This window comes from Lytechinus pictus, chromosome 7 (assembly GCF_037042905.1).
Source record: "Lytechinus pictus isolate F3 Inbred chromosome 7, Lp3.0, whole genome shotgun sequence".
Taxonomy (NCBI): Eukaryota; Metazoa; Echinodermata; class Echinoidea; order Temnopleuroida; family Toxopneustidae; genus Lytechinus; species Lytechinus pictus.
In genome coordinates this window covers 7863988-7888137 of record NC_087251.1, presented here as the reverse complement: position 1 = coordinate 7888137, position 24150 = coordinate 7863988, and the positions used below count along the sequence as shown (strand labels likewise).

At 38.2% G+C, this 24150-nt stretch overlaps 1 protein-coding gene across 3 annotated transcripts in view; it reads left to right on the top strand.

Annotated features, from left to right (window-relative positions):
* Positions 1–8686: 8686 nt before the first annotated feature.
* The window catches only part of LOC129265045 (uncharacterized), a 64515-nt gene continuing 49051 nt past the window's right edge, over positions 8687–24150 (top strand). For all 3 annotated transcript variants that reach the window (XM_064101832.1, XM_064101833.1, XM_064101831.1), the window contains exons 1-3: positions 8687–9118; positions 18896–18937; positions 20141–21315. In XM_064101832.1, coding sequence (XP_063957902.1) covers positions 9043–9118; positions 18896–18937; positions 20141–21315 — 1293 coding nt within the window. In that variant the 5' untranslated portion in view covers positions 8687–9042. The remainder of the gene's footprint in view (positions 9119–18895; positions 18938–20140; positions 21316–24150) is intronic.

Genomic DNA, 24150 nt, shown 5'->3' with positions numbered 1-24150 from the left:
ACCAGACTGCTCATCGAGCACCACCATCATGAAGTTGGTCACTCTGGCGCAGGCATGACATGGACGGCACTAAGGTCGAAATATTGGATCCTGAAGGGGGGTTCCACTGTTCGACGGATCATAGGGAAATGCACCAAGAGGAAGGCAAATGATGGCTGACTTGCCGAAAGAAAGAGTGACACCAGGAAGGCCACCATTTACCTTCACCGGAGTCGACTACTTCGGGCCGTTCAGTGTTAAGCAAGGACGGAGCCAGTCAAAGAGGTATGGCTGTATATTCACTTGTTTGACAACTAGGGCTGTACATATGGAGATAGCCAGCTCCTTGGATACAGATTCATTCATTAACGCTCTTAGAAGATTTGTAAATCGCAGGGAGCTACCTGAGAAAATCTTTAGCGACAATGGCACAAACTTCAGAGCAGGACATAAAGAACTAAAGCAGAGCCTAGCAGAGCTCAACTCAACAAAGGTGGGTCGCTTTCTAACTCAGCGAGGGATTGAATGGGCGTTTAATCCTCCGGGTGCGAGCCACATGGGTGGTGTTTGGGAAAGAGTAATCCGGTCAGTTAGGAAGATATTGGGAAATCTTCTCAAGCTTCAGACTGTTACCGACGAAACTCTAAGCACACTCATGTCTGAAATAGAAGCAATCCTCAATGCTAGACCACTGACACCCTTAAGCGCGGATCCAAAAGATGAGGAACCGCTAACTCCGAACCATCTTCTTCTCATGAGAAGAAATCAGTCACTTTCACCAGGGGTATTTGATAAGAGTGATTGTTATACTCGAAGAAGATGGAAACAAACTCAATATCTGGCCGGGCAGTTCTGGAGGCGTTGGACAAAGGAATACCTTCCCTTGCTCCAAGAACGCCAAAGGTGGCTTAAACCACAAAGAAACTTCCAGACTGACGACCTTGTACTCATAGCTGATGACACTGCTCCTCGTGGGCACTGGCCACTAGGTAGAGTGACTATGACCTACCCAGACAGACATGGACTAGTTAGACAAGTTGAAGTTAGGGTAGGATCTAAATACTATAAACGACCAATTTCTAAATTATGTCTTTTAGAGAGCAACGATTAGGCTACTTTGACATATGACCGACATAAGACTTGTAGGGACCACACCCTTTTTATTATTGTTACATTAATGATTGCTGTAAGATTGATTTGATGTATTCTTAATCTCATTGTTATTTTCATTACTATGTTTATGTTTATATCGTTAAGTATGGTATATTGGTTAATGATGCCGCTTTATATGTTTACGGTTTAATGAAATGAGTAACTGGTGGTTGCCTCATTTGGGGCCGGGTATGTAGCGGCATGAATATAATTTGGTATATTTGCCATTATTATGTACTGTTTACATGCATGTATCTTGTATACAGAGTCAGTGGAAAAAGAAAGTAAAAAATGTCAATGCAAGATTGTACACAGCGCATTGCTTATTGTGCTCCTTGATTCCAAGAAGTCCAGGAGAAGATTAGTCATGTGGGTGAAGCATCACCCAAAGTATAGAACAAAGAAAGTAAGATTCAGAAGTTGCAAAGATTCAGAAGAAGATAGTCAAGAAATTATATTTATTCCTATAAATTGTGAAATTCTCCAGGATTGCAAACAGTCGCTCAATCGCTCAATTACCGCTCAATCGTCGCTCAATTGTCGTGCAATCGCTCAATTGTCGTGCAATTGTTGAAGTACTGGTTGTTGACAGTTGATGCTGGTTAAAGGTTTCTTCGCTGGTCGTTGGTTATGTCGACCTAGAAACTTCATTACAAGGCCGTATTTGATGTCAAGTTGTTGATTTATGTGTCGTCATTATTACGGAAGAAGTTGAAGAAGGAATAAACAGACAAGTAACTGTAAAGCCGTTGTTTGAGTCTTCAATTAGCGTGTTCGAACTAAGCAATTAAGAATTTCCACGTGTAGTTTAAGAAAGGCAGCTACAGTAATAATGTAATAAGTGGAGCGTCATGGCCCAGTGGATTAGTCTCCGGACTTTGAAACAGAGGGTCGTGGGTTTAAATCCCAGCCATGGCGTAATTTCCTTCAGCAAGGAATTTATCCACAGTGTGCTGCACTCGACCCAGGTGAGGTAAATGGGTACAGGAAGTAATTCCTCAAAAAGCTGTGTGCACCTGAATAGGTAGCCTAGCTTAGTCGGGTAATAATAGCAGGACCCGCTGGGAGAACAGTTTTCGGAACTGTAGTGGCTACCCTGGGTAAATATACCGTTATTATTATTATTATTATTATTATTATTACTATTATTATTATGGCTTTATTTTGATGTTTATTGACTTATAGTTGTGAACAAAACAAATTTTACAATATAGATAAATAAAGACGAATTTTATCTTGAACTTATCATGTGTCTAGTAAAAATGTATAGCCAATTTCTATGATTCTCGACTGAGCCGTGCGCCAACTCCTCTGAGCAGTGCATGCTCCGAAGCATAACATAAACTAATTCCGTGTAGATGGTGACAGTGACAATTATTTTATTTGACCCATGTCACCCTAATTCGGGTATTGGGGACACTATGATCATAGGACATTACATATTCAAAATCATTTTCTAAACAATTATATTTACAAAGTATTTACAAATATGTACAATCACATATTTACAGAGTAATGGGATAAAAAAAGCAGTCAGTGAAAGGAATGTTTCTCTAAATCGATTGGTGAGAGAAGGGGGAAAGACAGATAAAAAGAAGAAATAAAAGAAGGAAACTAAAAGGGGAAGAGAGAAAAGAAAAGAGAAATGAGATAAATGATGGTTATAACAATAACAATATTGTTAACAGAAACAATACTAACAACAATGATAACAAATGATAACAATAACGGTAGATAGATAAATAGACGAATCGATGCGTGTAAGAGGATTGAAAAAATTTAACTGCAAAGCAAAGGCAACGATATGTGAATAAAAAGTGAATATATAATTATAATTTTCCCTTTACCTAATTATTATTTGTTAACATATATACATGAATGTGTCTTCAAGAAATGTTAACAAAAATATTTAATTTATGTATTAAACATATCCATTATGATGCTGCAAAATGTTGATAAATTTATTAATGTCGACATTTTGGAAGAATCAAAAAGCCTAAACATTTTAACGCATTTGGACGGCTTGTATAGGAACAATCAATATATTTGTTTCTTGCTTTAAGAAATGCAGGGCACAAATAATGAAATTCACCACCCAGCTTTGTTGTATCACATATAGTGCATATTATCTGTGATCTCTCAATATTAATTTTGAAAATCTTGCAGATGCTATTGGCAGACGGTGGTTTCCACACAAATGACAATTAATTTATTAGACCCATGTCACCCTTATTAGGGTATTGGAACCACTTTTATGCAAACTTTACAATGTATTCTTCTTTTGCATTTTAAATATTTACATACTATTTACAAAACTATGTACAGTGTATACAACAAAATATCTAGAAAAAAGAAGAGATAGAAAGAAAAGAAGACGCAGAAGAAGAGAGAGGAGGGGAAAAAGAAGTAGAAGATGGTGGTAGTGAAAATAAAGAAGTAGGAAAAGAAGAAAAGGCAACACAGGCACCGATAAAACGGATATGTAACATAAAAAATAAAAGACGATAAAAGAAAGAAAAAAACCTCAAGGAAAGTTAATTCCACGGCATTGAATATTCATTTCAATCAATTTATCATTAGTTTGTACAGCTAATAGTAAAATTATCTAAATACATTACATTATAAACGAAAAAAGAGAGAGAGAGAGAGGGTGGGGGTATATGGAGAAAGGGTATACTTATTAGAAAAAAACCCACTGTGCTGTATAGCTAACGAAAACAAATCATTATCAAATGACAAAATGTTACTAGCTTTAACGACTTTTGCAGCTGGTGGTATTAACCGGGGTCTGGCGCGCGTACGGCTATTGTGACGTCACCCCGGAAAAAAGATGTAGATAGTCTGCGGTTGCACGGCACTGTGTCTGGTTGGGCTAAGATCATGGTCGTATGCAGATTTGTATTCATTTATTATTCTTTTTTTTTGGGGGGGGGGAGGGAGACGCATAAAAAATTTGAGAGAAACCCCAAACGAGGGCCAGAAGCAACCGAGCTTATTCAGGGGCGTTTTTTGCATTGAAGTAAAATTGAAGGATTTTGGGCAAATTTTTTTTTTAATGTAGGTTTTCACATTTCAGCTCCCACCCCACCCCTCCCCTGCGTATGGCCATGAAATAGATAATTTTTTATAATTATTCTTCTCTCTTTTCTTTCACAAACAGGTTGCAATGAGTTATTATCTTGGGCAATTGATGATGTCCTTGGTCTATTTAAATGACGTTCGTGTTCTCAACTAACTTTTTATTTCCTATTTGTTTGTAAACAAAGCAATTTTTATTATTCATGTTTTTTATATTATTTTATAAAAATACTTATATTCATTCTCTTAGCGTTGTTTCATATTTGTAGATTTCTTATTTTGTAAACTTCATAATGATGTTAATTTTTTTTCCTATAGGATGATGCAGTTTTTACATTTTTCGTAATAATTATATGGGTGAGTTAATTAGTATTCTATTCAGTAGTAAGATTTCTTATGTTATGTATTGCAGATATATATAGGCCTATGTATGGTCTCAATATTCTTAGAACGTTTATGAAACCATGAAAATTTTAATTCATCTTCCTTGATTTCTTTCTCTATTTTTTTTTCAATCTGCTGAACTTGTGTACCAGATGTTTTCATTCAAGAACTCCAACAATTCAAGATTGGAGAGTCTAATTTAGAAAGTGACGAAGATGAAAAGGGTATTTTCATTTTCTTTAATTAAAAACAAAATTATTATCGCACCCCAAAATTCTCGACGTATGAAATTTCTTGTTGATTAAACTCTTCATACGAGTGTCGAAGGAAATTTCTTATGCTAATTTTCATTAAAAATGGTCTGAAAAAGAGATGCCTTAAAAATACAAAATTTATTTTCTTCCGGTTTAAAGTATCTACATACACTTAAGAAAAAAAGTAAAGCAACATTTTCTGATAATGTGATTTTTTTTTCTGGCAAAATAAACTCCTAAAAAAAATTTGGAAATCTGACTTTGATCGATAATCCCTCCTCGGTTTTAGGAAATATTAATGTGTGATTGATACCAATGAATAGATCATTTAATTCTCTTTAAAATGATACCTTACATAAAATGATTAATGTGGGGCAAAGTCAAAATTCAAAATTGCAAAATGACTGAATATTAAAAGTCACTTTTCTATTTTTTTCTGTGGTGATGAGTGAGTTTCTCAGCGGTTTCTTTTGTTTTCAGAATGCACCTTAACATCAACATTAACATGGAATCAAACACACCACTGCACAAGCAAACACATAACAAACAAACAAACATGAATGGGTATTTCAAACCATGTTATCTCACAGACCCATCACTACATAAACCACAACAAAACATCAAAAATGAAGAAGCAGGGGCTTGATTTGAATGGATTATCATTTTTATTGACACAGACAAAAGAACCATGTTCTTTATTGACCCTTCATGACAATTTCTGCTCATTTTGTAGCTTTTCAATTTAGACCTCTTCCAACACTTTTAATCCTGCTCTTTTCGTGATGGCATGATCATTACAAGCATGGTATTATATTGAAGAGAATTAAATGATCTTTTGAATGATATGCATTGTGTAAAATTTGGAGTTAGGAGAAATTAATGGCCAAAACTGAGATTTTCAAACTTTTTTGAGGGGTTTATAATTAATGAAATTCACCACTAACCAGGGAATGCTTTCATGTCTTGCTTTCATTTGTATTGAAAATGATAGTATTGTACCGACAGAGCTAAAATGAAAGGGATGATTTGGAAAGAGTATTGAGTGACTGTTGATGGACCCCCCCAGCATAAGCAAAATTCAAAATGAGATGGAGAGAGAGGGAAAGAGTGAGAAGGGGATTAAAAATAGATGAGAAAGAAACGGAGGGCAAATACGAAGAGATTATTGAGAAAGGGAAGGGGGTATTAATAATAATAATACATTTTTAGAGCGCTTGATATCAAGATCTCAACGCGCTCTACATTAATCAGAAATATTGAATTACAATTATTTCACATTCTACTGTATTATGCTAACATTAAATATACATTACATGACATATCATTACAGGGTATAATACTATCAATAAACTACACTACATTATTAAACTACATCAATTAAACTACATCAGAATGGTGGCAAGTAGGAACAGAGGGGTGAAAGAGAAATAGGACGAGAAAAGTGGGAAAAAAGAGGGAAAAGTATACGAGAAAGGTGGCACAAAAGAATTTGAGTGGGAAATTGAATACACGGAAGAACAAAGTAAGAAAATAATGCTGGAGAATGAGGGGACAGAAAACCTCGTATTGAACATGATAAACTGGGGCCCGTTTCAAAAAGAGTTACAAGTATGGTAACTTTGTCATGACAACTACCATGGTAACTAGGGCTCATCAACCAATTAATATAAAGGTTACCACGGAAGCTACAATAATAACGATTTTAAATACTGTAATTCTTTATGAAATGGACACGGGGATCCATAAAGGAGCGGGTCCCTAACGTTATACCTTGACCATTTTTGTTTGCTTCTCAAGACTATTTGTATCAAGAAAATGTACTCTGTTAATGATGACAATTTGTTTTCAGTAACCATATACACACAAACAGTGAAAATTACCATCAAATTGTGATATGCAAGTTCAGCCCCCCCAAAAAAAACCTTTGGGGTCAGTGCACTACCCCCCCCCCTTCAAATTCGTTCCGCGGCCCCTGCCCTCTATTTAAGTTCGAGATTCCTTATAAATTTGTTATTAACTAAGATTGTGTTACATTTTAACTATCTGAAAATTTTGGGATGCAGACCTATTTACCTCATCACGACTTGATCTACTCTCTTCACTTTAGAATTAGGATAGGCCTATTCTCAAACAAGCACGGTAATGTTGTACATGCCCGAAAGACGCAATAACAAACAATGCCCCCCCCCCCCCCTGTGCAAAATCCTGGATACGCGCCTGTATAAGACTAACCTGGGTGACCACTGACCGTTCCCACGAGAATCAGGACAAGACAGTAGAGATTGATGAACTTCACCTCCACGTTCATGATCAAAAGTTGTTTTATCCTGATGACGACGTAGTGGCCGTGGTCGTGTGGTCTAAGGCGCCTGGCTATAAATGGAAAGTCCGGGGTTCGATCCCCGGCCGCGGCACCTATGCCCGTGATTAATCTACAATGCTCTTTTATCCTTCTTTCAAATAAATGGAAATGCTATATGCATTATTGGTAACTAGGTGTGCACTTGTTTTAAAAATATATATATAAATATCGTCTCATATTGGTGCTTGCTGTTGCTGATTCGCTTAATCGTTCGCGTCACGAGCGCAACAAAATGAATACATTAATGAATTTGCCAAGTTGACCTTTGTCATTGCGCTGATGTGTGTATTGTTTAATACACGTACTAACTCACAGTTGGCGAGGGAGCATCGTACGAAATACATAATTCATAAGCCTTCATTGATGTTAATGAGGGCTTATTTTAGCTTCTAAATGGATAATGAAGATGCCTGCCTACGAGTCATTCAAATATCGAATATTGTAATCATGCATGATGAAATGCCCCCGTGCATTTTGTTGCCGCCACTGCCTGTTATCTTTCTACATCAGTAGGATTAAAAAAAAGAACAAATAGCGGGAATGTTACCGCGAGGTTTTTTTTTATTCTTTTGTTTTTGTTTTTATTGGGATTTCCGTATTTACCGTGATTCTGCGGATAAACACGAATTCATTTTGTATATGACAATTAAACTTTGATTTGATTTATAAAAAATGGACCACAAATCAAATTTATGATACCAAAGTGATTTCTCAATATTTGTCAAATTTGCAATGCGGAAATGTAAATATAAAGCTACAAGGAAAACGGGAATAAATTTATAACAAAACAAATTCTCCTTTGAATTCCTTTTGCTTCGTCAGGCGATTTGCCTGTTCTTTGTTACAATAAGAGGAGTACAACACCACATCAATACTAATGCCATGGTTGAATGAACCGTGAATCGGTTGCCTTCGAGAATCCATTGCAATATGCTTTTCACACTGCATTTCCTTAACCCATACTATCCTTAACCCCATACTATCTTTTTTCGATTCACACTGTCTTTCTTAACCCCGTACTATTTGCTTAGCCGGGGTTAACGCCTTAACCCCGGGCAATCACACAGCTCATAAAATATTGATGATTTTACCATGGAGCTATTAAGCTCTATGATTTTACCATTCAGAGCGCGATTAACGTGCAATGTCGACTTCTGTGATTGGCTAATGCTAAGCCCCACTATTGCTTAGCCCTGTTTCGTTTCACACTGCATCTCTTAGCACCGCAATTGTGGTAGCCGGCTAACCCTGCTTTTTGCGCAGGGCCAGATAGTACCGTATATACTATTTACCGTGCTAGCCCACTTTGCTAAAACGTAGTGTGAAAACGAAGTGGGCTAAGCTTAACCCCGGGAAATTTGTGGGGCTAAGACCCCCCCCCCTTATAGCCCCACCAATTTCCTGGGGTTAAGGGGGAAAAGTGCAGTGTGAAAAGCATGAATGCAAGTTGGTTGCAAGGGCCAATGCATGGTCAGTTAGTTGATAAAATCTTCATACATGAATGATCCTTCGATTTAGAGCACATTTGTAGACAATGGGAGATTCCTATTTAAAACCTTGCAGGTTCTTGATTTCACTGGCGTAGTCCGATCGGTGAACCGATTGTTCATGGGGAATGATCTATTGCTTCATTCCCTATATTTCTTCATACATGATTGAATAATCTTTCGACTTCTAGTGTTATAAGAGGATTATTATAGAAAGTTGTGGAAAGAGGTTTCTCTTCATGCTTGTAGGCAGCTCTCGTCACTCGTCAGCAACCTGTGCAAGAAGAGGGATAAAGGTCTCAGATAAAGGAACGACGTCGTCATCAGGATAAAACAACTTTTGATCATGAACGTGGAGGTGAAGTTCATCAATCTCTACTGTCTTGTCCTGATTCTCGTGGGAACGGTCAGTGGTCACCCAGGTTAGTCTTATACAGGCGCGTATCCAGGATTTTGCAACGGGGGGGGGGGGGGCCTAATTTTGGCGCCCCTGCCCGCGCCCCTGTGAACTTTTCGGAAAATGCCCCCCCCCCATCAGGCAAACAAATTATTTCATAATTACGTGAAAAAGGGGGCAATCGAATGCCCCTTTTTAATGTGTTGATGAAATATCCTTGAATAGGCCCATGTTGTAATACCACTTTTTGAAAAGAATAAATGCGACCTGGGCCCTGTAACACAAAGAATAGCGATTGATCGAACGCTTGATTTTCACGATTGATTTAAGTTGTAATCAATGCAACCAATCCTAGAAACATGTTCTGCGATCATTGCTAACCTTTGTGTTACGGGCCCCAGGGTTCCGTAACACGGGATTAGCGATCAATTGCTAAATGAACTGACCAATCAAGATCAAGTTTACACGCGCAATTGGCGCAAAATACTGACCCAAAAAACAATCAGAAGTGTTCTTTCACAATTGCTATTCATCACTAAGCTTTGAGTTACAGGGCTCAGGTGGGTGTTTCATAAAGCTGTGACTGGTAAACCTTTATACGCTCTAAATAATCACCAATGAACACTTAATGGTTAATATTATTTACCGCAAGAAAGGATCATCCAGCCGTTCTTAAAGCCGCTCTTAACTTACGATCAGATTTATGAAACGGCCCCATGAAAACATAGAATTTTAAGCACTTTGGAGTTTCAATTTACTTTAACTTCTCATCAGAGAAGGCCCCAATAAAATTATTTGAGCGGGAACTGACATTTCTTTACCAGGGGCGGATCCAGCTTTCGCTATGGGGGGGGGGGCGAAAAAATAATTTAATCATTATGTTTCCCGATGGGATATTCTAAGCACTTTTTTGTAACCGTGAACATGATGCGTATACATTATATCTAAACAATTATTGATGGGAACGCGAGCTGAAAAATGTTCATATTCTGACCTAAAATTTGGACAATCTAAGCACTCTTGGTAATCAAGAACAGGATGGGTATCTATCTCTACATTTTATGCAAGCGTAAAACCCGAGCTGAAATTTTTTGAATTTCCGACCCAAAACTGGAAATTCTAAGCACATTTTGTAACCGTAATTTCCTTCAGCAAGAAACTGATCCACAATGTGCTGCACTCAACCCAGGTGAGGTAAATGGGTACCGGTAGGAAGTAATTCCTTAAAAAGCTGTGTGCGCTATGAACGCCTAGCTTAGCCGGGTAATATAGGAGCGCCTTGAGCACCTAACAAGGTGGATATGTGCGCAATATAAATACCCTATATTATTATTATTATTATTATTATATTATATATTAACCAAGAAAATAATGAATCTATCTTAACAATTGATGCGAGCGCGAAGCGCGAGCTGAAATTTTTTGATATTCTGACCTAAAAATTGGACATTATAAGCATTCTTTGTGATCATTAACATAAAAAGATATCTAACAAATGATTTTAAGCGAGCGCATTTAAGCACATTTTGTAACCATGAACAGGATGGGTATCTATCTAAACAAATGTGTGAACGCGAAGCGCGAGCTGGAAAAAAGGTGATATTTTCACCTAAAATTGGGACATTCTAAGCACTTTTGGTAATCATGAACAGGATGGTCATCTAACTAAGCAATTGATGCGAGCGTGAAGCGCGCGCTGAAATTTTTTTATATTCAGCCTTAAAATTTGGACATCCTAAGCACTTTCTGTAGTAAGGATTAAAATGGGCATCTACCTAATCGATGCGAGCGCGAAGCTCGAACTGAAATATTTTCATATTCCGACCCAAAACTGGACGTTCTAAGCACTTTTTTTTACCATGAACAGTATGAGTATCTATCTCAACAATGATGCGCGCTTCGCGCTCAAAGCTGAACAATTTTGAAAGTCTGACCTTAAATTTGAACATTCGAGTAAGCATTTTTGGTAATAATTAAAAGGATTAGTATCTAACAAAACATTTTATGCGAACGTGAAGCGCGAGTTGAAAATTTTTGATATTTCGACCCAAAGTTGGATATTCTAAGCACTTTTTTGTTCAAATTCAATTCCAATAAACATTTATTTTTTCATTCACGAGTTTCGACGTTTTTCGTAAACATAAATCCATAGAAAAAACAGTTTGTCATGAAGAATACAAAAATGCACATGTTAGGTTTACAGAAGAAGGCGTATATCCTAAAAGCAAAGGCTTGTGGCGGGATACGCCTATATACATAAACACAAAACAGTAAACAAAAAAGAAAAGACGAAAGGCTGGAAAAGGGCAGAGGGCTCTTATCTTACCATGAAAAGGATCATCACCTTACTAAACAACGATTGATGCGAGCGCGAAGAGCGGGATGAAAATTTTTGATAATCTGACCTAAAATCTGTAATTTCAAAGCACTTTGGGTAATAATGAACAAGACGGGCATCTCATTATTCATTTGATGCGAGCGCCAAACTCCTAAAAAACATGAATTTGACACCCCCGGTCAAACATCAATTTGGCACTCACTCCCCCCCCCCATGAGATTAAAGGTCAATTTGGTGCTCCTTCATTTCGGTCAATGTGGTGCCCCCCCCCCCCGGTCGAACAGCAATTTGGCTCCCCTTGTTTCAGGTCAATTTAGCGCCCCCGGTCAAACATCTATTTGTCGCCCTAGCCCGCATGTGAAACATGGATTTGACGCCCCAGGGCAAACATGGAATTGGCGCCCCAAAGGTCAAATATGAATTTGGCGACCCCCCCCCCCCCCTCTCCTCCCTAGGTTGAACATGGATTTGACGACCCAGAACAAACATCAAATTGGCGCCCCAAAGGTCGGACATTAATTCAAGCACCCCTATGTCGAACATCGATTCGACGCCCCAAGGCCGGACATCAATTCGCCGCCTCTCCCTCCCCTAGGTTGAACATCAATTCGGCGTCCCTATGTCGGACATCGATTCGGCGCCCCCTAGGTCAAACATCAATCGGCGCCTCCTTGTTCTTCTTTTTTTTCTCTTCTCTCTTTCTTTCCCCTTTTTTTTTTCTTTCCCTCCTTTTTTTCTCCCCTTTTAGCACCCCCGGTCATACATCAATATGGCACTCACTCCCCTAATGAGATTAAAGTCAATTTGGTGCTCCTTCATTTCAGGTCAATTTTCTTGCTTTCCCATTTTTTGAATTTCTCTTCTTCTTTCCCTCCTTTTTTCTCCTCTTTTCTTTCCACTCTTTTCTTCCACTTTTTGGCGCTCCCTTTTCGCATCCCCGGTCAAACATCAATTTGGCACTTACTCTCCCCCACGAGATTAAAGTCAATTTGGTACTCCTTCATTTCAGGTCGATTTGGCGCCTCCCCCCGGTCGAACACCAATTAGGCGCCCCCTGTTTCAGGTCAATTTAGCGCCCTCGGTCAAACATTGAATTGTCGCCCCCACACGCATGTGAAACATGGATTTGGCGCCCCAGGATAAACATCAAATTGGCGCCCCAAATGTCAAATATGAATTTGGCGCCCCCCCTCCTCCCTAGGTTGAACATGAATTTGGCGCCCTAAGACAAACATCAAATTGGCGCCCCTTTGCGAACATCAATCGGCGCCCCTTTCTTCTTCTTTTTCCCTTCTCTCTTTCTTTCCCCCTTTTTTCTTTCTCCCTTTTTTCTTTCTCTTCTTATTTCCCTCCTTTTTTCCTCCCATTTTCGCACCCCCGGTCAAACATCAATTTGGCACTCACTCCCCCCCATACGAGATTAAAGTCAATTTGGTGTTCCTTCATTTCAGGTCAATTTCTTTCTTTTCCCTCCTTTTCTCTCCCTTTTCTTTTCCACCATTTTCTTCCTCTTTTGGTGCCTCCCTTTTCGCATGCCCGGTCAAACTTCAATTTGGCACTTACTCCTCCCACGAGATTAAAGTAAATTTGGTGCTCCTTCATTTCAGGTCAATTTGGCGCCCCCCCGATCGAACACCAATTTGGCGCCCCTTTTTTGTTGCCCCCGCCCGGATGTGAAACATGGATTTGGCGCCCCAGGATAAACATTAATCTGGCGCCCCAAATGTCAAATATGAATTTGGCGCCCCCTCCTCCCTTGGTTGAACATGAATTTGGTGCCCCAAGTCAAACATCAAATTGGGGCCCCAAAGGTTGAATATGAATTTGGCGCCCCACCCCTCCCTATTTTGAAAATGAATGTGGCACCCAAGGACAAACACCAAATTGGCGCCCCAAAGGTCAAATATGAATTTGGCGCCCAAGAACAAACATCAAATTGCCGCCCCTATGTCGAACATCGATTCGGCGCCCCTCTATGTCGAACATTAATTCGGCGCCCCTGTGTCGAACTTCAATTCAGCGCGCGTAGGTCGAACAGCAATTCGCCCCCCCTAAGTTGAATATCAATTCGCCCCCCTAGGTTGAATATCAATTCGGCGCCCCCCCCCCCCCCCGGTTGAAGATCAATTCGCCCCCCTAGGTTGTATATTAATTCGGCGCCCCCCCCTTCCAGGTTGAAGATCAATTCGGCGCCCCTGTGTCGAACTTCAATTCAGCGCGCGTAGGTCGAACAGCAATTCGCCCCCCCCTAGGTTGAATATCAATTCGCCCCCTAGGTTGAATATCAATTCGGCGCCCCCCCCCCCCAGGTTGAAGATCAATTCGCCCCCCTAGGTTGAATATCAATTCGGCACCCCCCTTCCAGGTTGAAGATCAATTCGGCGCCCCTATGTCAAACATCAACTCCGCCCCCTCCCTATGTTGAACATGAATTTGGCGCCCAGGACAAACATCGAATTTGGCGCCCAAGGTCAAACATCAAATTGGCGCCCCAAAGGTCGAATATGAATTTGGCTCCCACTCCCTAGGTTGAACATGACTTTGGCGCCCCAGGACAAACATCAGATTGGCGCCTCTGTCGAACATCTATTCGGCGCCCCTAGGTAGAATATCAATTCGCCGCCCCTCCCTCCCCTAGGTTGAACATCAATTCGGCACCCCTATGTCGAACATCGATTAGGTGCCCCTAGGTCGATCATCTTTTCGTCGCCCCCCCCCCCCCTATGTCGAACATCAATTCGGCGCCCCCTTCTTCTTCTTTTCTCCCCTTCTCTCTTTCTTTCCCCCTTTTTTAATACTTTTCTACTTCTTTCCCTCCTTTTTTCTCTCCCCTTTTCATCCTCTTTTTATATGTTATATATTATCGATAGTATTATTACATTATGTGTTCCTCTGACAAGGTATCCTTATAAAGTTCAGTATCTTTTTCAGTGGAGTGGATGCATTGATAGTTTCCAATGCTTGTTTTTTTTTTTTTTTTTTTTTTTTTTACATTTTTCAAAATTACTTCATTGTCACTGAGAGCTATTTCAACATTTCACGATAGTTGAACATGAATTTGGCACCAAAGGTCAAACATCGAATTGGCGCCCCTAGGTAAAATATCAATTAGCCGCCCCTCCCTCCCCTAGGTTGAACATCAATTCGGCGCCTCTATGTCGAACATCGATTCGGTGCCCCTAGGTCGATCATCTTTTCGGCGCTCCCTCTATGTCGAACATCAATTCGGCGCCCCCTTCTTCTTCTTTTTTCCCCTTCTCTCTTTCTTTTCCCCTTTTTTTTTTACATTTTATTCTTCTTTCCCTCCTTTTTTCTCCCCTTTTCTTCCTCTTTTTTTGGCGCCCCCGGGCCCCGAGGCCCCCCAGAATACGCGCATGTTATATAAAATCGATAGAATTATTACATTATGTGTTCCTCTGACAAGGTATCCTTATAAAGTTCAGTATCTTTTTCAGTGGAGTGGAGGCATTGGTAGTTTCCAATGCTTGTTTTTTTTTTTTTTTTTTTTTTTTTTTTACATTTTCAAAATTACTTTATTGACACTGAAAGCTATTTCAACATTTCACGATAGTTAAGATTTCGCGTAGGTCTTCGACTGTATGTGGCAACTCCCCTGATTAAATTACTAAAATGTCTGATGAAGTATATCAAAATTGTTAAGTGAGGGAGTTGAGAGTTTAATAAGTACATCACTATCTTGTCTGTACCATGTACCATGTGTAACCAATGGCTGCATATAATTTGTGCAGGAGTGTCACGTAATAAATATGATAACATGTCAGAATGTTTTGTAAATTGGCAATGCAACATTTGCATTTTCAAGCAAATGCCGTTTCATAACATTTTGGTTGAAGATGAAGTAGAGCCACGACTTACGGTCAAAGATCAGTCAAGTCATGTAAAATCTAATTTTCAAAAAAATCTCATGTACAATGAATTGAAGGGAAATCAGGGCCTTAAAATTGCCCAGCTGAATGTTAATAGTATCCTTAAGCACATTGATGAGGTGAGGTCATTCGTTAAATGTAATAATATTCATTTGCTCGCTTTAAACGAGACCAAACTTTACAATTCTATTTTTTATGATGAAATTAAGATTGATAATTTCTCCCTTGTACGGAGGGACAGAAATCGACACGGGGGTGGAGTGGCGATCTACATTCACGCATCACTTCACTATGAAGAACTAAGTCATGACTCTATGAATGGATTAGAAATTGTCTCTGTCAAACTTTATTTAAAACATTCAAAACCAGTTATTATCTCAACCTGGTATAGACCACCATCGTCAAATATTGATGTACTAAATCTCTATGAGCATTTTACAAAATACATAGACGGGCTAAGCCTTGACGTAATTTTAGTCGGTGACATAAACTTTGATTTACTGTCACGAATATCAAGAAATCAATGATAGGTATGGCTTATTTCAAGTAAACAAAACAATACCAACCAGAGTAACTCATGTTTCCGCTACTTAAGTTGATCACATGATTACTAACTGCCCTGATAAGATAAAAGATTACGGTGTTCTACACAACGGAATGAGCGACCATTCTATTAGTTTCTTAGTATGGAATTTTTGGAGTAAAAACATCCCCCAGATTAATATCATATAGAAATTGTAAAGATCTTAATCCAGAATTGTTCAAGGACGACATCCGTGCCCAAGAATGGTCGAAACTCAGTGAATGTAAGACAATAGACGAAGCCGTCAACTTATGGCAGAACCTAGTATTAAATGTAATAAACAAGCACATGCCCATGCGTTGTAGGAGAATTAGAGATAGAGAGTCAACCTGGATGAAATCCTATATCTACAAACTCATGAAACAACGTGACAAAATAAAAAAGAAAGCTTGTAAACTTAGTAATGATAATCTTATGCGCAAATATAGAAAATTGCGTAATAAAGTAACTTTCGAAATTGCAAAAGCAAAAAAGAAATACTACTCAAAAAGACTGTCGGAATGTAACAATTCCAAAAATACCTGGAAAACTTAGAAATCAATTATACCGAATAAGAAATGTGATTCAAGGGTCACTCTCGGTTCTGATAATGCTTCAAAAGATGCAAACAATTTTTCAAGCGTCGGAAGCGATCCTGCTAATAAATTACCAAACATTCCCCGAGACCTGCAGGACAGCACAAGTACTGTAAAGGGCTCATTTGGCTTTTCCCCTGTACTCGATATCATACGAAATTTAAGAAACACGAAATCAGTGGGACTGGATGGCATTTCTGTATTCGTTTTGAAATTATGTGCTTATGAAATAACACCCAGCATCACCTATTTGATAAACTTCTCATTGAAAACGGGCAAATTTCCCAAACAATGGAAGATTGCAAAAATCATCCCAATTCATAAAAGGGGAGATAAAACCATTCCATCAAATTTTAGACCCATCTCCCTCCTTCCTTGTGCTTTGTCAAAATTTTTAGAACGTATAATTCAGAGGCAGGTCCTCTCATACTTACATATTCACAATATTCTCTCGCCGGCACAATCCGGTTTCCGGGCAAGACATTCAACGATCACGACATTGAGGTAACTGATGACTGGTACCATGCAATTGACAAGAAGGAGTATACCGGTGCGGTGTTTGTCGATCTCAAAAAGGCCTTCGACATCGTAGACTGGGAAATTCTTCTAAAGAAGCTTACTAATATTGGGATAAAGGGTACTCCATTGCTATGGATGAAAAGTTACTTTACCGACAGAATTTGTAGGACGCTTAGCAACTCTGAGCTTTCTGCAGAATCTAACATTACCTGCGGAGTCCCACAAGGTTCACTGCTAGGACCACTATTTTTCATCATGTACATAAATTATTTAATGGACTGTGTGAAATTATGTCAGGTTCAATTGTACGCCGATGAATAGGTTCTTCACTTTTCTCACCCATCGATCCAAAACGTAGAGTCAGCTCTTAACTCCGACCTGGAGAATGTTCATAAGTGGATGAATAATAACAAACTGAGTGTCAATTGTAATAAACAGAATGCATCCTAATCGGAAGTAAACATATGCTTGCTAAATGCAATGTCTTGGATGTAACATTTAACAATTCCCGTATAAACCAAGCGCGCGAATTTAAGTACTTAGGACTGATTTGTGATGAAACTTTGACCTGGAATAAACATATCGAAAAACTAGTCCAGAAAGTAAGTAAGATGGTTGGTTTTCTAGGACTATTGAGACGCTCGTTGAATGAATCAGTTGTAAACTCAATTTATAAGTCTCTTATACTCCCATATTTTGATTATGGTGACGTAATATACAGCGCAGCATGTAATACATATATCGAACAACTCCAGAAGGTACAGAACAGAGCAGCTCGTATCATATTAAGAGTAAAATCAGAGTCACACATATCTGTCGCTGAGCCGCATAATTCTCTGGGCTGGCAATGTCTAAACAAAAGGAGAAATCAGCATTGTATTGTTTTTATGTACAAGGTAATGCACGAACTAACTCCTCAGGATTTACGTAATGAATTCAAGATCGCACCTCAATATTACTCTACTCGTTATGGCGAAAAACTACTTTTACCTGAACCACGGACATAATTCCCTAAGAAATCCTTTGAATATAGAGGTGCCAAGGTATATAATGCCCTACCTTTGGACTTAAAATTGTCGCCTACTGTAAACAATTTCAAAACTAAATTATCATCTCACTTCGGTGACCTGCTTACCTTGTCATAAAGTCAATATTGTATGGTGTTTTTTTTTTCTTTCTTTTTTTTCTTCCCCTTTTCCCCATTGCTCTCTTAACAGACTTTAAATTACTAACTGATTTTGATCTTATTCAACTGAATAGTTCCACAAAGTGCATTCTCCTTTTTACTTTTTATTTCTTACTTCTCATATGAATCCAATCAGTGTATATACTTATTCCGATATTGTCTCAATGCAATTTGTACTTTTATCCTGAATTCCTTTCAATATTTTTTACGCTCTTATTGTTGTCCTCTTAAAATTGTATGTGTGAACCAGAATCTTGTGTTATTACGATAGTTTACAATCATTACATATTCATTTTTATTCATTGTATATTCATATTACTTATATTATTCATTTTATTATTCCTTGCTTCGTGTGAAAACCTTTTTTCAATAATATGATAGCAGCCTAATTCATTCAATTCATTCATTTTATAAAATATTTAGTGTAAATTCTTGCCAAACTATTTAATTTTATGATCTGTTCTTATTAGTAACATCATATATTATCACTTTTGTTATTTTGTTTGATTTTCCGTATATGTTATGCTTCTTTCATATGTGTTTACTTTTTACTTTTTACTTTGTATTGTATATGGACCCCATGGAAGAACAGTATAGTCATGTCGACTAAACTGAAAATGGGCTATCCATCCGTTTTGCTTTTTTTGTCAATGTTTGCGTTTTTTATACGGAACATAAATACTATACTATACTATGCATGCTTTTTTCCTCCAGGTCTTTGTATAGTGAACGACACTACTCCAATTTTATGGTTAGGTAAGTCTAAGTATTTCCACTGTTTAAGGAATATCAAAGTGAATTAGATCATGGTGGCATAGTCGATTTAGAAGTTATGATGTTTTGTAGGCATACTACTACTTAAAACTTAGAATAAAGAGCGTGCTATATGTAAACTCAGGTCCATATAACCCCGGCAAACATGTATGACCTAATGGAAAAAGGAAAATACTCTCGAGCTTTTAGGTATTTGCTGGCTCGTGGGATATGTACCCAATTGATTCAACAGTGTTCTTGGCCGTAAGATATATTTTATTTGCACTTGTTCGTGGTCCTTGATATTTGCACACATCATGGCATTCCATTCCTATACATGTACGTAACTTGAATAACATTGGTCACAAGGCGTTTTTAAGTAAATAAAAACTTGAAACTTAACAAATCCTTATTTTATTTCATTACGGCCTGAAAGAGTACCGTCTCCCCAAAAAACTGATACCATAGTTACGTGGTATATTCCGCTTGGATAATCAGTTACTATTATCATGATTATAGTAACTTTGCTATCCAATGGTAACCATGGAAACAGTGCTCATCGGCCAATCAAAATCAAGGATTCCATGAAAGATACCATTAGATGGAAAAGTTACCATAATAGTAACTTTTATGCAACGGGACCCAGGAGGTTTTTATTTTTTTCACTGTGATGGAAAGTTCGATTTGCACCAAAGTAAGGCATGCTGTCATGAATGAATCCATATGCCAGTGATGTCATAATCCTACACAGAGTTAGAAGACATAATTTGCAAACCCCTTTTCAATGAAATTAACCTGAGAATTTATACTAAAAAAGGGTTTATTAAACCGTTCTAATTCTAATTATTGAAAGGTATTTTACAATGGATTTTAATGCAACCCTTAGGATTATGACATCATCGACATCTGGATTCATTTGTTGGAGTCATGCCTTACTTTGGCGCAAATCAAAATTTACATCACTGCTGAATAACTACAAGCGTAAAGACATAAGACATTAATATGGTATCAAAGTATGTTTCTATAAATTGGGGATTTTTTAGGTGTACCCTCCAGTCTGAAAATTAATAAGGATATTATTATTGTTTATTTGAAAGAGTATACATACGGTAGCATAATTGAAAATGTCTTTTGCAAAGATGTTTTGTTTTGTGTTATCTCGAGTGTGAATCATTCTGAAGTTTCTTTCCCTTTATCTTACCTCAGGTGGCGAGCAACAAGGCTATGACTGTCAAGATGAAACGCCTCCTTGTCCACACTTTGGTCTCAAGTCCATCTGTCATGATGATAATGGTGGGGATTTTCCTCCGTGCTTAAACGAAACAAAAATCCTCTGTGCCTCTCCACCGGCAGTTCCTTTGACCAATCCTACAGAAGTTTCAACACTTCGAGTTCTTGCATATAACATTCTTGAACTACCATACCCGTTTTTTCAAGGCGGTCAAAGGGAACGAACATGTCGGATTCCACATGAACTATTTAGGCTGCATCCCGACCTTGACGTTATTGTCTTCAATGAATTGTTCCAAGGAGGGTGTTTCTCTATCGTCAACCCTTACACCAATTCAAGCGTTCTCAGTTTCAGGGACATTCTAACCCAACATGGCTTTGGTTATTTCACCGAAAACGTTGGAGAGCCATTTTCGTCTCCCCTCGTAGTAAATGGTGGGACCTTTATTGCTTCACGATGGCCTATCGTACGGTACGACAGTCACGTCTTTACGGTTGCTGATAATACCACATTGGATGCTCTGTCTGCAAAAGGGGCAGTATACGCTGAGATCGTTAAAACAGTCGGAGATTCCGAGATGACCTATCATATCTTTGGCACGCACATGCAAGCTTCTGAGTCACCCTCTGAGAAATCTGACAGAGTTCGTGTTCAGCAGGCAGGAGAAATGCGTGAACTGATGGAGAAACAGAACATATCTTCTACAGAACCAGTCATATATGCAGGAGATTTAAATGCTGAAAATGGAACGTCTCATGGAACTGATGTCGTCTCCACATTAAATGCCACCCAACCGCCTAATATTGGAGAGTATGTCTACACGTTTGATGGACCAGAGAATGATCTCCTTGGACCGACTGTTGATGCTAATTATACAGGTTGGCTCGATTATGTACTGTACAGCAACAATCATCTGCAACCTTTACATTCTTCTGTGGATGTGGTACGCCCTCAACTCGACCAACCCATAGAAATCTGCATATCTGCTAATGAATCCATTCCAATTTACGCAGCATCTAGTCGATGTCTCCAACGCCTCCAAACACGGGATCTATCTGATCATTTCGCAGTGCTAGGTGTCTTTGAGTTCTCATCGTCAGCAGTTGACACTTTTTACACGCTTTCAAGCTTTCTTTGTACCTTAACTGGAGTAAGTGTCATTCTTTTCATTCACTAATGAAGAGGTTTCACAATATGTGTAGTTGGTCTATCTGGATATTGACAGGGCGGCATTTTCTTTAGCTGTTTGCAAGGTATAATTATGCTCACTGGCGTAAATCTGTGTTGATGGGTGGGGGGGATGACTGAAATATTTTGGCTTTTTTTGCAATCATGTTTTTAGATATGCAAGGAATTGTCATTGATATGTCCACAGTGGCGTACCGTAGGTCACGGCATTGGGGAGGGGGGCACCAGCAAAATGTTTGAATCACTGAGTGAGCGCGCTCAGTTGCCAGTTATACTGACCTAATAGAGACATTTTCTGGACAGTGTCATTAAACGGATATGCATCTCACTGATCAAATATTGCGAGCGCGAAGCGCGAGCTGAAAATCATAGATAATTCAGACCTGAAGTGGGGCATTCTAAGGTTTCTTTGTAGGAATTAACTAGGACCATACGTATTTTAATATCCAAATGATGCGAGCGCGAAGCGCGAGCTGAAAATTTTTGATATTCAGATCAGAAGAAGGGAAATTTTAAGGACTGATTTTAGGAATTCATGAAGAGCAGACATATCTCACCAATCCACTAATGCGAACGTAATCACGGACAGGAAATGTTTCATATATACAAAGACCTTAACATGGGGCAATCACTTTTTGAGTCATGAAAAAAGAAGCATATGTCACTACATAAAACAATGATAACTCAAGTGCTAGGAAATATATTGGTTTATATTGACTTGAAAACGGGATGTTTTAGTACAACAGGATTATATATTTCGTTAACAGACAATGCAAGCACCATGCAGGAACAATGAATACGTAGGCCCTGGGCAAATTATGTTTCATGAAGTTATGATAAAAATGTTTCTTATGTAATATAACATTATAATGAATAACATTTTCTTCTTTCCCACTATACGCTTCTCTTCCTTTCTCCCTCTTTTCTCCTTGTCCCCTTTTCCCCGTTTTTTTTTTGGTCAGCCGATGGGGGGGGGGGGGGGGGGGCACGTGCCCCCCATGCCCCCCCCCCCTCCGTAGTTACGCCACTGTATGTCCATATGGCAAATATCCCTCCAATATTATTATCTTTGTTACCCCATGATGGTTTAATGGTTTTATTAGAGATTACATTAAAAAAGAATTGACATTCCATCTTAATCCCTTCCCAAAGACCACAACATTGTTGAATTGGAAGAAACGGGAGTTTCTCTTCAATGTTATAATAAGGACATAAGTATTTCGTTTGGAAATGGTGAACTGGCTCTTTATTTGCATTTTATGATTTAATAATATTGTTTTATTTGTTAAGCGGTATTTCAGGAAGAATTTTCACCAATAAAACAATTATCTCTTGTGATTTTTTTTTCATTTCTTTCGTAAAAAGTGGGGGGGGGGTGTTTGTACAGGCCATCCCCCGAACCTCGAAAAGTGGGGGGGATACATCCCCCCCATCCCCCCCGGGATGACTTGAATTTGGCAATACGAGCCGAATGCGGTTCTCGGTGTCTTTCGATCGTTTCTGCTTATAAAATTGAAATAACGTGTTGTATGCACAACTCCAAACTCCTTCATTATTGAAACAATTCTGATCTTGGCGCTACAAAATGCATTTTTTGCCGAAATAAAACTAGGATCATTGGAAATACAGTCACACTTAATTTGTAAGAATATCATAAAAATTTGGTAAATTTAGCACTTATTTTACATTCCACTCATTCTTAAGTTTACGTGCAACTCAACATACAGCCTAATGAAATGTTCTCCTGATGGTCTCTTCCACATACCACCATTACTAGCAATTTGATGAATTGAATTCAAGGTAAATTGATCATGATCATATTGAAAGGTGGAAAGTATTGAAATGAATTATGCATCCAGTACCAACGCAATGATTTATGTACTTCAGAAGTAAAGAAGTTTTGAACAAGACTATGATTTCATACATAGGCTCATTTATTAATGAACTGTATGTCATTACTATTATCATTTCATCATCAAAATATGATATGTTTATACTTTGCTAGAAATAAGAATATATGCTTAATTCACATTTTATTAGAAAAAAAATTATATGCTATTTTCGTACTTTAATATATAAAGGTATCTGCTAGGTTCATACTGGAAAAGAAATAAAAGCATATTCCGTCACATCAGTTTTCTGGAAAATGTTGTATATTAAAATGACTAAGGAAAATAATACTTTTGGTTTACAGAATGATGATTTGTCTCAACCGAATACAAGAAGGGCTTATACTTCTACAGAACTATTATCGTTATTTGTTCACCATGTCTGACGAATCCGTTTGCTTTTCATGACATCCTACATCTTCATGTGAACCATGCAAATTTATTGACGTTATCTTCTAGCTTTAAATGATATTTGAAATAGATTTGTACTGTTATCCTTTCCCCATTGTACTATGTTCCACCATTTTCCTACTTTACAATTGATTTACCACACGCTAGTTTTGCATTTTTTTTTTATGCTTTGCAATATCTTATAGTTCTCCTCTTACATATTGTAACCTCAATTTTTAATTGTGCAGGACTCTCTTACAAAGCAAAATGACTTTTATACGGTAGAGACTACCCCTGGTTAATAAAACAGAATAAAAGATGCATTAATGAATTAATAAACAAATACATAAATAATTAGATAGATAAATGAATAAAGATATGACAAGCAATCACCATGATCACTGCGAGCGAATACAAATAAACCATTTTGTAGTAATTGCGTTCGATATATGCCTGACATAGTATTTTTATATTGTATAATTTATAATTCTCGTCGCAATACCCGATTGAATTAGCGA